At 39.8% G+C, this 12992-nt stretch overlaps 1 protein-coding gene across 2 annotated transcripts in view; it reads left to right on the top strand.

Annotated features, from left to right (window-relative positions):
* PNPLA8 (patatin like phospholipase domain containing 8) overlaps positions 1–8298 on the top strand; it is a 65197-nt gene extending 56899 nt beyond the window's left edge. The window contains exons 9-10 of one of the 2 annotated variants that reach the window (XM_067564204.1): positions 3780–3975; positions 7033–8298. In XM_067564204.1, the coding sequence (XP_067420305.1) occupies positions 3780–3975; positions 7033–7307 (471 nt within the window). In that variant the 3' untranslated portion in view covers positions 7308–8298. Of the gene's footprint in view, positions 1–3779; positions 3976–7032 lie in introns of those variants that run through there. The other variant, XM_067564206.1, reaches the window with a different exon arrangement.
* Positions 8299–12992: the final 4694 nt, after the last annotated feature.

Raw genomic sequence — 12992 nt, 5'->3', positions numbered from 1 at the left:
TCAAATGGAATGCATCCTTACTTCCCTTGCCTCCAACCCCTCTTCTATCACGGGTCATACACAAAATCAGAACAGACAATTCCAGAGTCATCTTGATAGCCTCCATGTGGCAGGCAAATGTGATTTTCTTACCTCCTAAAAATGGCTGTGTGCCCACCATGCACTCTTCCTCTTCTACATCACCCCCTCTCCCAAGATGCGGGCCAGGTTCACGACTTGAACCTGGCAAAACTTCACCTCAAGATGTGGTTACTTCATGGCTCTGAGAAATCAAAATGACCTGTTCGGAGGAAGTAAGGGACATTCTGCTGAATACTCATAGACCAACTACTTGACACACATACATGCACATATGGAAGCGATTCAATACATGGTGTCAGTTGGAAGTGACAGAGGAAGAGAAGGACCTGGACGTATTGGTTGACCATAGGATGACTATGAGCTGCCAATGTGATGTGGCTGTGAAAAAAGCTAATGCGGTTACAGGATGCATTAGGTGAGGCATTTCCAGTAGAGATAAGGAGGTGTTAGTACAAGTTATACAAGGCATTGGTCAGACCTCATCTGGAATACTGTATGCAGTTCTGCTCTCCCATGTTTAAGAAAGATGAATTCAAACTGGAACAGGAGCAGAGAAGGACTACTAGGATGATCCAAAGAATGGGAAAAACCTGCCTAATGAGAAGAGACTCAAAGAGGTTGGCTTGTTTAGCCTAACCAAAAGAAGGCTGAGGGGAGATCTGATTGCTCTGTATAAATACATCAGAGGAATACATATCAGGGAGGGAGAGGAGTTAGTTAAGTTCAGCACCAATGTGGACACACAAACATGGATATAAACTGGCCATCAGGAAGTTTAGACTTGAAATTAGATGAAGGTTTCTAACCATCAGGGGAGTGAAGTTCTGGAACAGCCTTCCAAGGAGAGGAGTGAGTTCAAGAAACCTAGCTGGCTTCAAGACTGAGCTTGATAAGTTTATGGAAGAGATGATATGATGGGACAGCCTAATTTGGCAATTGACTGATCTTTGACTACTGGTGGTAGATATACCAATGGCCTGTGAAGGGATGTTAGATGGGGTGGGTTCTACAGAGAATTCTTTCTAGATGTCTGATTGTTATCTTACCCACATGCTCAGGATGTAACTGATTGCCATATTTGGGGTCGGGAAGGAATTTTCCGCCAGGGCAGATTGGCATAGGCCCTGGACGTTTTTCACCTTCTTCTGCAGCATGGGGCATGGGTCACTTGCTGGTGGATTCTCTTTACATTGAAGTCTTTAAATCATTATTTGAGGACTTCAGTAATTCGGTCTTAGGTTAGGGGTCTATTACAGGAATGGGTGGGTGAAGTTCTGTGGCCTGCGTTGTGCAAGAGGTCAGATTAGATGATCATAATGATCCCTTCTGACCTTACAGTCTATGAGCCTGAATAGACAAATCATGGCCATTTCCTCTCCCCTATCACTGGTATAGACTATATATTGGTACTTAAAAAATCAGGCCTTTCCACAAGCTTGGTCAAGCTTGCAACTATCACAGTGTTCCACCCCAATATGGATTTTCGCTCACCCAATCACCAAGCATTTTCTCATGGGCATTCGTAACACCCTGAAATATGAACTGCTACTCTTTCATGGGATGTCAGTCTAGTCTTACGGGGACTTACCGGACCCCCATTTGAACCACTAGTGATGTTTTCACTACTCCAACTTTTGATGAAGGAGGACTTCCTCGTCGCCATCACGTCCGCCTGATGGGTGGGGGAACTAGGAGCCCTCCTGACACATACCACACACACAACATTCTTCAAAAATAAAGTTACCTTAAGACCACACCCTAAGTTCTTTACCTAAGGTTTCCTCCTCATTCCATCTAAATCAGCCTATTCATCTCCCATCATTCTTCCCAAAACCCCCTTGGAATAAGCAAGAAGCAGCATTCCACACCCTGGACATTTGAAGGACCGCAAACTTTTTACATCGAAAGAACAAAGACTTTCAGAAAGTCACTGAAATTATTCCTTTCCATCACAGAACAATCAAAAGGAGATGCCATATCCAAACAGAGGCTATCTAAATGGATCTCCGGATGCATTCATCTTTGCTATCACTAGCAACAGCAACAACCTCCACCGGGGACCTGCCCAAACTCCACTAGCACTCTCTCTGCTTCAGTACCCTTCCTTAACAATGTCCCCATTATGGACATCTGCAAAGCAGCAACCTGGGCATCAGCCCATTCATTCACAGAGCATTATGCATTAGAGTAGCATTCATCATCAGATGCTCTATTCAGACTCATGTTATCATCCATCATGACTGCATCTCTGGAGTCCCTTCCTTCCACTGAGAGGCACTGCTCTACAGTCTAATGTGGAGCACTCACACGGACACCTCTTGAAGAAGAGAAAGTTACTCACCTTGTGCAGTAATTGAGGTTTTTCAAGATGGTTGTCTCTGTGGGTGCTCCACCACCCTGCCTACTCCTTGCTACTTTGGAGTTTTCATGCTGTATGTTCTGTGGTAGAGAGGGAACTGTGGGGAGGGGGTGGTTGGTTGCACAGTGCTTATGTAATCACCTGAGGCAGCGCAAGATGGGGACAGTGCATGTGCAACCCAACCAGACACTGGTACTACAAATTTCCGATTACAAACACAGGGGCACATGATCACCTAAAGTGGAGCACCCACAAGGACAGCCATCTTGAAGAACCTCAGTTACTGCACAAGGTGAGTAACCTTTTCTTCTCCCACTCTTAGACTGGGCCCTGGGCTATGGTACCCTTTGTATCAACCACGCTTCCCCAGCAGGTCTGACTGCATTTGGCACCTGCAGATCTTCCTTTGGGGAACAATGGTATATAGCATCTGTTGTGATCTAATGATCTTATTAAAACCTAAATATTGTTTATTTTAACAGTAGGAAAAAAACATTTCGAGAGAGGGGTTTTGAAACAACAATCTACATACGTCTGTCTTACTTAAAGGCTTACCATCCCCTGAAGTAACCTAGCAGGCCCAACTTCTTCAGACACCACAGCAGGTGCCTCTTTCTCACCCTGGTTCCCCCAAACAACTCCCCCCTCTCTCTTGAGACAGAGTCCCTTTTTTAAACTGCTAGTCCTTTTATGCATCCCTGTTGTTTCCTGGCATTGTCTCTTAAACAATCCTCAAGTGTTTGCTGAGAAGTGGTTTAACTTGAGCCATTCTCTCCTTTCCTACTTGGTTTTGTTACAGATCTCTGTTAAACTAAACCACGATGTTCATACAGTAATAATAGATCACAGTACAATATTTGTGAATTAAGTACCATTTTTTCACAAAGAAGTTCCTTTTGGCTTCAGGCCATCGCATTATTGAACTTAGAACTGTACCTAGAGAGCCTCTTACAGTCCCTTCAAAACTACTGTTTGCCACTCCTGTATGCCTGTTTAGGAGTTCGCTTAGCAACTGATTTCTATACTAAGCCTCATTGCTTGACCTCTTCCCCTCAGTAGGAGGGAGGGATTAATCACACAAAGACTTCAAACACGGGGACTGATCACAGACACAAGGTTCCAGCCACCTGGTCCTCACAGAGACACAAGACAAACCTGTCTCATCTAGCCTATTCAGGACCCAGAAGCCAAGCCACATGACCCTCATGAAGACCAAACAGACCAATCACAGCACTAACCATGTTACCATTTGTTCTTTTCATTAATTTGTCATGTTTCAGCTATGTTGTGTTAAATTATAATGAAAATGCAAGCAGTTTATTATAATATTAATTTACAGGATGGAGGTCTGCTTCTGAATAATCCGACTGCTTTAGCAGTTCACGAGTGCAAATGTCTTTGGCCAGATGTCCCACTGCAGTGTGTAATATCATTGGGCACTGGTCGATTTGAAAGCGAGAAAAAGAACAACATCACATACACAAGTTTGAAAGCCAAACTTACAAATGTTATCAGCAGCGCAACCGATACAGAAGGTTAGTGTCTAATGATTTGTCGTCTTGTCTCTAATTATTTTTAACTGTTTGTGGTTCTTAGAATGTCAGTCATCATTAGAAATACAGTGCAGCAGACAACATATAATACCATGAAAATATATGCAGTAAAGAAAATTTAAATGTATCTTGTGCACTTGCAATCCGGGGAACATTTCATAACCTTTTTTCAAATTAGGTTTACATTGTTAATCTCTTTTCATCTAAACTAAACCTGAAATCCAGCTGCAGATAGCAGGCAAAGTCCATGTACACAAAAGCAGGAAAATGGGGATTTAAAGAATGATTTTTTTCAGTAATCTTTTTTCACCATACATCTTAAATATTTCCAGTTTTCTTGCTATATTTTAAATTGACATTTTCCCCTATCTGTTGCCTTTCATATTGGCTTTTTTATTTTTAGTAGTTGTTATGAATGTATTGGGTGATTATAATGCTAGTGAAATATGCATTTAAATTGTCTCCTTGAGTCTGCACCTTGATTATGCTATTACTAAGCTGTCTTTAATTGATGAATACATCACATCTGAACAGTGTAACTATAATGCTAATGAGGCAGTCGGGATACAAAGCTACATCAAGAGAGGTTACAAACCTTAGAAATCAGAATAAGAACTAGGCTGAGAATGACAGTAATCATGCAGTGTGTGTTTGTTTGTTTGTTGGTTTGTTTTTTAACTTGGCCTTCAGAAGAAGAGCTAGCCTGGAAATCCATTTCAGTAGGAAAGGAAATGGGGGACACTTTCTATATATATATATATATATATATATATATATATATATATATAGTTTAACCTTTGCACAGAGAAATATTCAAACAGTTGATCCAGAACATTGATTTGTCCTCTGAAGCTTGTGATATTATTTTTATTATTTTCTCTAAGGACCAAGTTCTGTCTGCCAGTGAGTCAAGGGGAGCCATTCACACACATCTCAGAGCAAAATCTCACCGTATCTTGGGAGCACAGTAGAATTACGTAATTAGATGTTCATACCTCTGCATTTTATAAGCTTCAGAACTGGGCATGTCTGGAAGAATGTTTCGTCCATACCAACACACATTGTAGGAAACTGAGGCTCAGAGTGAACTGATACATGTTGATTTAAAAAGTACCGACATGTCTTTTTAGTTCTCCTGCTGCTTAGCTCTACATATGAGCAGAGCAACAAAGTGAGACTACTCAGTAAGGCAAGCCGGACTCAGTCTCCTATTAATTTTACTTTGCAGCTTAGCTGTGTAAAATGGTGAAGTAGAGAGGTATCTGAGCTGATCACCTTGTATGGAGGTAGGGAAGGAAGAGAAACCTAGCTCTGCAATTTGTTGACATGGAAGCTGTCAGGCTGAGAAATGTGGAAAGGGAGGAGAGATTGAAGAAAGTGAATGAGAAAGGGCTAGAGAAGAAGGGTTGAGCAGAGTATATACAGAGAGAAGATGAAGCTGAGCAACTAAATTGTGGAGGAAGGAAATGAATAGAGTGAGGTCAGGCTGGGAAGAGGGAAAGGAGTCTAGCTGAGTAACTGGCAGGAGGGAAGGATAAAGCTGAGAAGCTTCTAAGAGATATCAGCTAGAATCCCTTTGTTTTTTGTCACTGCAGGTGCAACCAAGATGTTTTCCCCTCTTTAAAGTTCTTGCATAAAAAGCAGAAAATGTTAAAAAGAGGTGAAAGAAAGAGGGAAGGGGAGGGCTCACAGAGGAAAAAAGTACAAATAAAGGGGAAATAGGAATTAAAGGGGAGAGATAGAAAGAGGAAAAAAGAAAAGGTAGATGCGCCCCAGATCCTTCGTCCTCTATTGCAGCAATGCCTTCTTTTTTCTATCACCAGTGCAAACAGTGCAGAGGGTTCTGATGTGGTTTTTGATACACTTGGGATGGGGCAATTCCCATATTTATTAGAGCAACAGTGTATCTAGAGGAAGAGGATTAGGCAAGGAGATGACAAAGAGGGAAAGAACCTGAGAGGCGGGAGAAGGAAATGAGATAATAAAGGGAAAAAAAGAGAAGTAAAGGTCTAAAAAAGAGGTGGGGATGGTGAAGAGAAAAGGGAGAAATGAAAACACATTGCACAGTCAGCCAGTGTAATCAGATTTTAATAATTTATTCTAAGATTTAGTACTTGGCATTGGATAAAGTACTTGGATAAAGTTTAATTCATAAATACAAAAAACTTCAAAAACAAAAAACACCCTGACAAATATTATATAAAAATTAAATTAGTCACAAATTGCAAATGCTTTGAAACCATTTTACACCTTTTTCATTGAAATACTTAAGAGGTTTGTGATAAGGCATATGATGAAATTCCGGTACAAGTGTATCTTCAGTATGCCAATTCTTTGAGAGATTAGGGCGAGACGAGGTGGTTGACCGTAGAATATTACCACTTTTTGGAATCCATTCACCTGCAAAGTATTGAAATATACATTTTAACTAAAGACCAGGTAATGCGCACATGGCACCAGTCTTGTCTGGATGTCATACCAAATCAAGTTGGGTTATAATGGAAGATTAAATTTTTATAGTGAAAATGAACACAGATACAGATTCATCTGAGTCTTCTGAAGGGACAGGACTTCAGATAGTCTCAGTGTGAAACAACATTCACTCAAACTAATTATAGATATTTACATTTTTGTGGCATTTCAAAATCAGTGAAGAGGTAGACTGTATGCAGTTAGTCCAGAGAAGGAAATAAAAAGGTAAGAATGGACACCTGAAGCTGTTTCATTAGTGTTCCTCCAGATTGTTTAGTCCATTCTAATGACAAATAGATTAATTTAGGACTAGATGCAGTCGTTCATAAATACAGAAGGCTACGGCATTTGTGAAGCATATTTTAACTGTCCTACTACAGGGCATATCTTTTTTTTCACATTCAGCACATTATGCAGTGATAATGAGGGAGTAATACATAGAGGAAGGAGAGCTGCTGTGAAGTTAATTATCCATCAAACGCAAGCAGAATTTGTAGGACAGCTTCTCTCTTGATTTTCAGAAACTTCATTGTGATTTAACATTTTACTATCTTTGTTTTAAACCAGAAGTCCATACTATGCTGGATGGCCTGTTACCTCCAGACACCTATTTCAGATTTAACCCTCTTATGAATGAAGACATACCTCTGGATGAAAATCGTAAAGAAAAACTCAATCAATTGCAGACAGATGGAATACGATATTTAGAAAGAAATGAAGAAAAAATGAAAAAAGCTGCCAAAATTCTAATACAAGAAAAAACTATTTTGCAGAAATTTAATGACTGGATAAGATTAAAAGCTGACATGTGTGAAAGACTTCAGTTTCTTTCCAAATTGTGAATATGTAATTCAAGAAAGCTCATATGTACAAAGCTTGTTCCAGAAAATCCAGCCAATACTAAAGGGATCTGTGAATATATCGTTACTGTATAATTCTGGATCGCTGTCAAAGTCTGAGGAATGCTGAAGAAAGCAATTTTCAGTCAAGCACTGGTATGGTGCTGCCTGCTTTGAACACACATCCTTGGAATAAGGTTTCATGGTGTTCCTCTTTTTAGCTTTAGGAAGTAAATTGTTGTTGTAGTAGTTAATTTTAGTAAAAAGCTGCTGTTTTTTTGGCTGTTCATGGAAACCTATTTTAGATTTATTACACTTAGCTCAATTTGAGCCAACTAAGACAATTATGAAAAAAATGTGCTATACATTTTTGTAAGTATGCCATGATCATGTTGACAGTAACACCTTGTTTATTTACCTATTATTGAACTTAAAATCAAACTGATTTCTAAATAAGTATATTGTAGGGTCTGCGATATACACTGCAAGCTATTTTACTACAGGTGAAGGTAATATCCTTGCAGTTTAATAGCAATGTAAAATCTTATGAAAACCTAGAACTTGGTCCAAGTAAATGCACTTTTACATTTGAAAGATAATGTTAAAATAATTTGTTTTAATATGCACTTTTTTTGTGTGTAACAATTAACTTTGTCCAGTAAGATGTTTGCTGATTATAAAAAGGTATAAAATACTCAAAATCAACCAGTATTTTTTCTGTAAGTTTAAGATGTGCTGTACATTGACTTTTATAGGTTCCACTCTGAAATGACTTATTCGTTGTTTGAAAATAATAAAATCTCAACCCAGGAAATATTTCTGTCACATAATAAAGGAAATAAACTCTTGAAATAATCCATTTCTCATGCTCATGATTTTTTTTTAATGTATTAAAATGTCAGAATTGGATAGTACCAATATTTAGAAACAGTGTACAAGAAAAGTATATAAAGATGATACATGGAATAAATAAGTTCAAATAAAATATGTATTTTTTCTTTGTGCCTTGAATTCCATGTGTGCATTCTCCCAATATTTGATTAACACTAGTGTGTTTTTATGTAGCTTAAAAGGTTGCTTTTTAAAAAAAAAATGTTTTAATTTTATTATACCCAACTTTGTGGCCCATTCCACTAGCCTTATTTATGTGACTTCAGTGAGAATACAGTTCAAGAAAATCACAAGTATGATTGGGCCCCTAGAAACAGTATAGCTACGTGAAAATTTGGGAATTTGTCTATGTACAATTTATGAATTTCAATTTGAGAGTCTAAAATTCCAGTGTATGTAGTTCGATAACTGCGCACACAAACTCCATTTTGAAAGTGGGGCTAGTGTGCCTTCTCTGTTGTCTTTTTGCCTGCACTTTGTACTGAAATTCCAAGAGGTATTGTCACAATGGAGAATTGTTAAACATGGATGATCCTCTATTCTCAGATGCAACCTGGAACAAAGAGTTAGTTACTGCCCAAAAGAACAAGTGTTCCCAGGTGGACTGGACTTTGATCACCTAACAAGCCAGAGCAGAAGGTCACCTGATGAAGGGGACTGGAGATTATTAAAAAAAAATGTTTTTTTCACAGAGCATTTTAGAGAGGGAGAAGAGACCAGAAGCAAAAGACTTGCTGCAGGAGTGAGAGGAGACTTCCTATCCAAAGGAGAAGCCATGTGCAAGAGGGAAGTAGGAGAGGAAGGATCCATTCCTAGGCTCCTTAAAAGATAAATGTAAGTCCAAAGAACACTCAAGGTGAAGAAACAGGCAGGGAATAGCAGATAGGTGTTTTAGTATATTGTCTAAATCTGTATATTTTTATGCTATATAAAGTAAAGAGTAAATTGTGTTAAAACTGTTCAAAGCTGTGTGTGTGGTGGGCTTCAACTGTCGTGTTCCTCGAAAGGTAAGTAGTAAACCAGAGTGCCCACAAGGTTAGAGCTCTGGGAAAGGGTGTGCTTAAGCTACAGGGGTGTCTGGGGGAGGCAGCAATAGGGCAAAGGTAGTAGGACTGTGGGGCCTCAGCTCTCAGAAGGGGGTGCTTGACAGAGTATCTGTACCCCCAAGAGTGTGCCCAGAAACCCAGAGGCAGTACCTGGACACAGTTTAGTCTCAGGAAGCCTAAAACCCATAGGTCTGGCACGGTGGATCCAAACACAGCAGTGTTATGAGTATCCAGCCCAGGGAACTTTACCAGGACTTTTTTTTGTTGTTTTCGTTTGAGCTCACTATGTGAATATTGTGGTATTGGATGTCTAGGGATTCTGCTCAGGTTTTTAAAGATATTTAGGCACCTAATTACCTTTAAAAATCTGGCCTTCAGTCTTGCATCTTTTGTTCACTTCAGTAGCCCCAATGACTCTACTGGGACTATTCGTGTCAGTAAAAGTTGCAGGATCTATACCTGAGTGAGGCTCATCTGGTGGGTGCTTTAAACATGGATAAAATATTAAGTTTCAAGGTGTTAGTCCATCAAGAAGAAAGCAGCATTGGAGGTCTTTCAGAAGCCCATCTGCCATTTTGCCTTTTCGGATTGGATAGCATTAGTAACCAAAGTCTAGATCTTATGTTATATAATTCAATTACCCAGAATGACTCAATTCCTTTGATTGCCCACTGCTATGCGCATCTTTTAAAATCATTGGTAACTGCATTAACCTATCTCTAATAACAACCCTTTTGAGGGAGTGGCTCTAAGAGGGATTCAGATCAGGAAGAGGAAGCTACTATTGAGGTCCTGCATTCACCTCAGCAGCATGCCACCTATCTCAGGGTGTGATGAGAGAAAAACAAAATCAAGGCTTTCAAATTCCACGTGAGAGACTCTTGTCACCTCTCTGTCCCACCTGTTTTTCCTTCCTCAGCCTCTATAACACCCTCCAAAGTTTCCAGTTTTCTTTTTGTCATTGAAGCTAGTAAATTCTGTTAAGGCCCAACTTTAACCTTTGGCTGAAGTGTTATAATGTTGCAAACAAATTCCAGATACCCAAAGGCCAAAGAAGCCTCTGATTTGGGGGGGGGGCTAAAAAGGGATCTCGGGTGGAAATGGAATGCCATAGTAATTGGGTGAAAGAACTAAGTATACATTTGTCAGTTATTATGAACACTCTTCATGCACCAGAAAAGGTTCCCAGAACAAAGAGTATGTAAACACTTAAAAAGAACATTTCTAGGGTCTTTGCTACCACCTGTCTCACCCTTTAAGGCAAGCTGGGCTCAGCCTTCCTGTGAGCAGACAGCTATCCCCTAGCTGAGGCTGATGTGACTGACCCTAGCTTCAGGAAATCAGAGAGGGGGGTTACTTAAACAGACCTGTGAAGTAAATCAAGGGAGGTGATCAAGGAGAGAGGAGCAAGGGGAGTTTCTTCTCTAGGAAAAGCCTGGGAAATTCAGGCTGGAAAAGACCCCCAGGGAGCAGGTTAGGCTCCTCTGTGGGGTGCTCTGAGAGATTGCCTACAGCTAATAGGGAGACTCCTGAGAAAAACTGTCATAGTCCCTAGGGAAGAGAAGAAGTGGGAGAAACCTGCTGGAGAAGCAGCAGCATAGGAGTAACTGCAGGATCCAGGAGTAGGGGCAAAAGCAGAAGATTTTGGAGTACTCCAAGAGGGGCAGAGGATTATTAGTCGGGATATTTATTTAAACATAGTTTGATTTTTGTTATCCCAAAAGAGAATTAAACTTTTAAGTGGCCTGGCCCTCCAGCCATGGAAAACCTACATAGCGACAGGATGTGAGGCCAAGGAAGTGGATGTCAGGGTCACTAGAGGTGAAGCTTCCTGCAGTGCTATGACCAGACACCAAGGAGTGCTACAGACATAAGAGCAACCCGTAGGGTCTTGGTGAGGAAAAGAATAATACAACTTCCACCCTCTCTTCAGGATCTTCACTGTCAAGCATACTTAAAGCCAACCAGCCAAAGGCACGACAAGAATCTGTTTAGTTCACTGGCAGCCTTTCCTGTGAGCTGAGGAGTAACTAACAGGTTAAAAAAAAATAAATCCTATACATCACTGAAGGAGGCATAGGCAATGGCAATGGAACTTTGGTTCAGCGTTAGAAGTATGAATGTCTGGGATAGAACAGATTCGTGTCAGTATATATGATACATAGTAAAAATTCCCGGTATGAAATCACTTCTCCATGTAGGGACTGGGGTGGGTCAAAAATCAAAGTTCTGACCTTATTCTAGCAAAACAGAGGTCACACACAGAGACAGGCGGAGGAGGCTTTGGTCAGATCCAGATTAGGTTTAGGAGAGGGTTCTGGTTTGTCACAATTATTGTCACCATTTTGCATACTGTTCTCTTCAGCTGAATTCCTGCTCCCAAAGGAGTTCTGCATTTGCTTCAGTTGGAACAGGAGCTGGCTTTTACATCTTTTCTGCTGCTAGCTTCTATCTAGTCTTTATTTATAATACTTCTATTCTTTATAGCAATAACAATATTATTTACTATTTCTCTCAAGGTGTACTTATAAATTATACATAAAAGTGAGCTGAGCTACAGAGTATAATTAATTCAGGCTGTTTTGAGCTATTACATGTGCATATTTCTAAGCCAAATGTACAAAATCCTTTCATAGTAAACACTTTGATCCTCAGGACAACACGTGCTGTACAGTCTATCAGGCATTAATTAGAAGTATGCTTTCCCCTTTGGGCCATGTATGCAGTGGCCATACATTTGTGATTACCTATTTACTTACTTCAAGAAAAACAGTAACAGTTTATTGGGAATCTCATCTGCTGTGGACATGTTTCTACAACCTTGCACATGAATTAAGGTTCAATAGTCAGGTAAGGCTCTGGTGCAGTTTGGTAGTTCCACATGGTAGCCTCACATAGGTGCTAGAGGAAAGTGGGTTAGATGGAACTGCAAGAGAATTATAGAGACTTGGCTACATGGAAGAGAATAATTTTAAGTTAGAAGGATTTGTGTGAGGAGGGGTAATGGGTCAGGTCTAGGTCAAATACTAATGAATATTTTAACTAATTACTTGGAGGATGGCCTGGAGACTATGCTAATTAACTGCATAGGTGGCACTGAGCCAGAAGGGATTCCAAATACTTTGAACAATGGGATTTTAAATGCCTTATGATATTGATAAATTGAATAAATAAGGTAAAACAAATAAAATGATTCTCTAATAAGAACAAATATAATTTTGATCATGGGGCAAGAGTAACCTAATGCAAAAACACAGGCTGGAGGCACACAGCCTTGGTGCAGTACCACAGAGAATGCTGTGGGGGATATCGCAGTTAACAAATTGAAGAGGAGTCAATAAAATGTTAGTATTTCATCATGTTGGGTTGTATGAATAGGAATATGTAGATGGAAGAATATGATTTTTATCCTGCTATACTTAACATGTTAACCCTCAAATGGCATATCGTAATGGATTTTACCACATTTTTTTAAAAACTGACAAACAGGAGAGAACAATAAAGGGTGGGAAAACAAGAAAGACTGAATCAGAAAAGGTAGAGAGGAACTGAACTTTTCAATCTAGAGATGAGATTATATGCACATCCGATGGCAATGCCCAATTATAGGTAGAGGACAGAACTAGATGTCAAATTTAAAGGTGAATTAAAATGTTTTTTTAAAAATGAGTGATATCCTTGCCATTGATTTCAGTGGAGCCAGGATTTCATCTTGTGAGTAGTACAAACTATGGGGCTAGTTGCAGAATAA

Source organism: Emydura macquarii, unplaced genomic scaffold, assembly GCF_026122565.2.
Source record: "Emydura macquarii macquarii isolate MOO-44397 ecotype Brisbane River unplaced genomic scaffold, CSIRO-AGI_Emac_v2 contig_2636, whole genome shotgun sequence".
Taxonomy (NCBI): domain Eukaryota; kingdom Metazoa; phylum Chordata; order Testudines; family Chelidae; genus Emydura; species Emydura macquarii.
The sequence above is the reverse complement of the archived record's forward strand: the minus strand, read 5'-3'. Positions and strand labels throughout refer to the sequence as shown.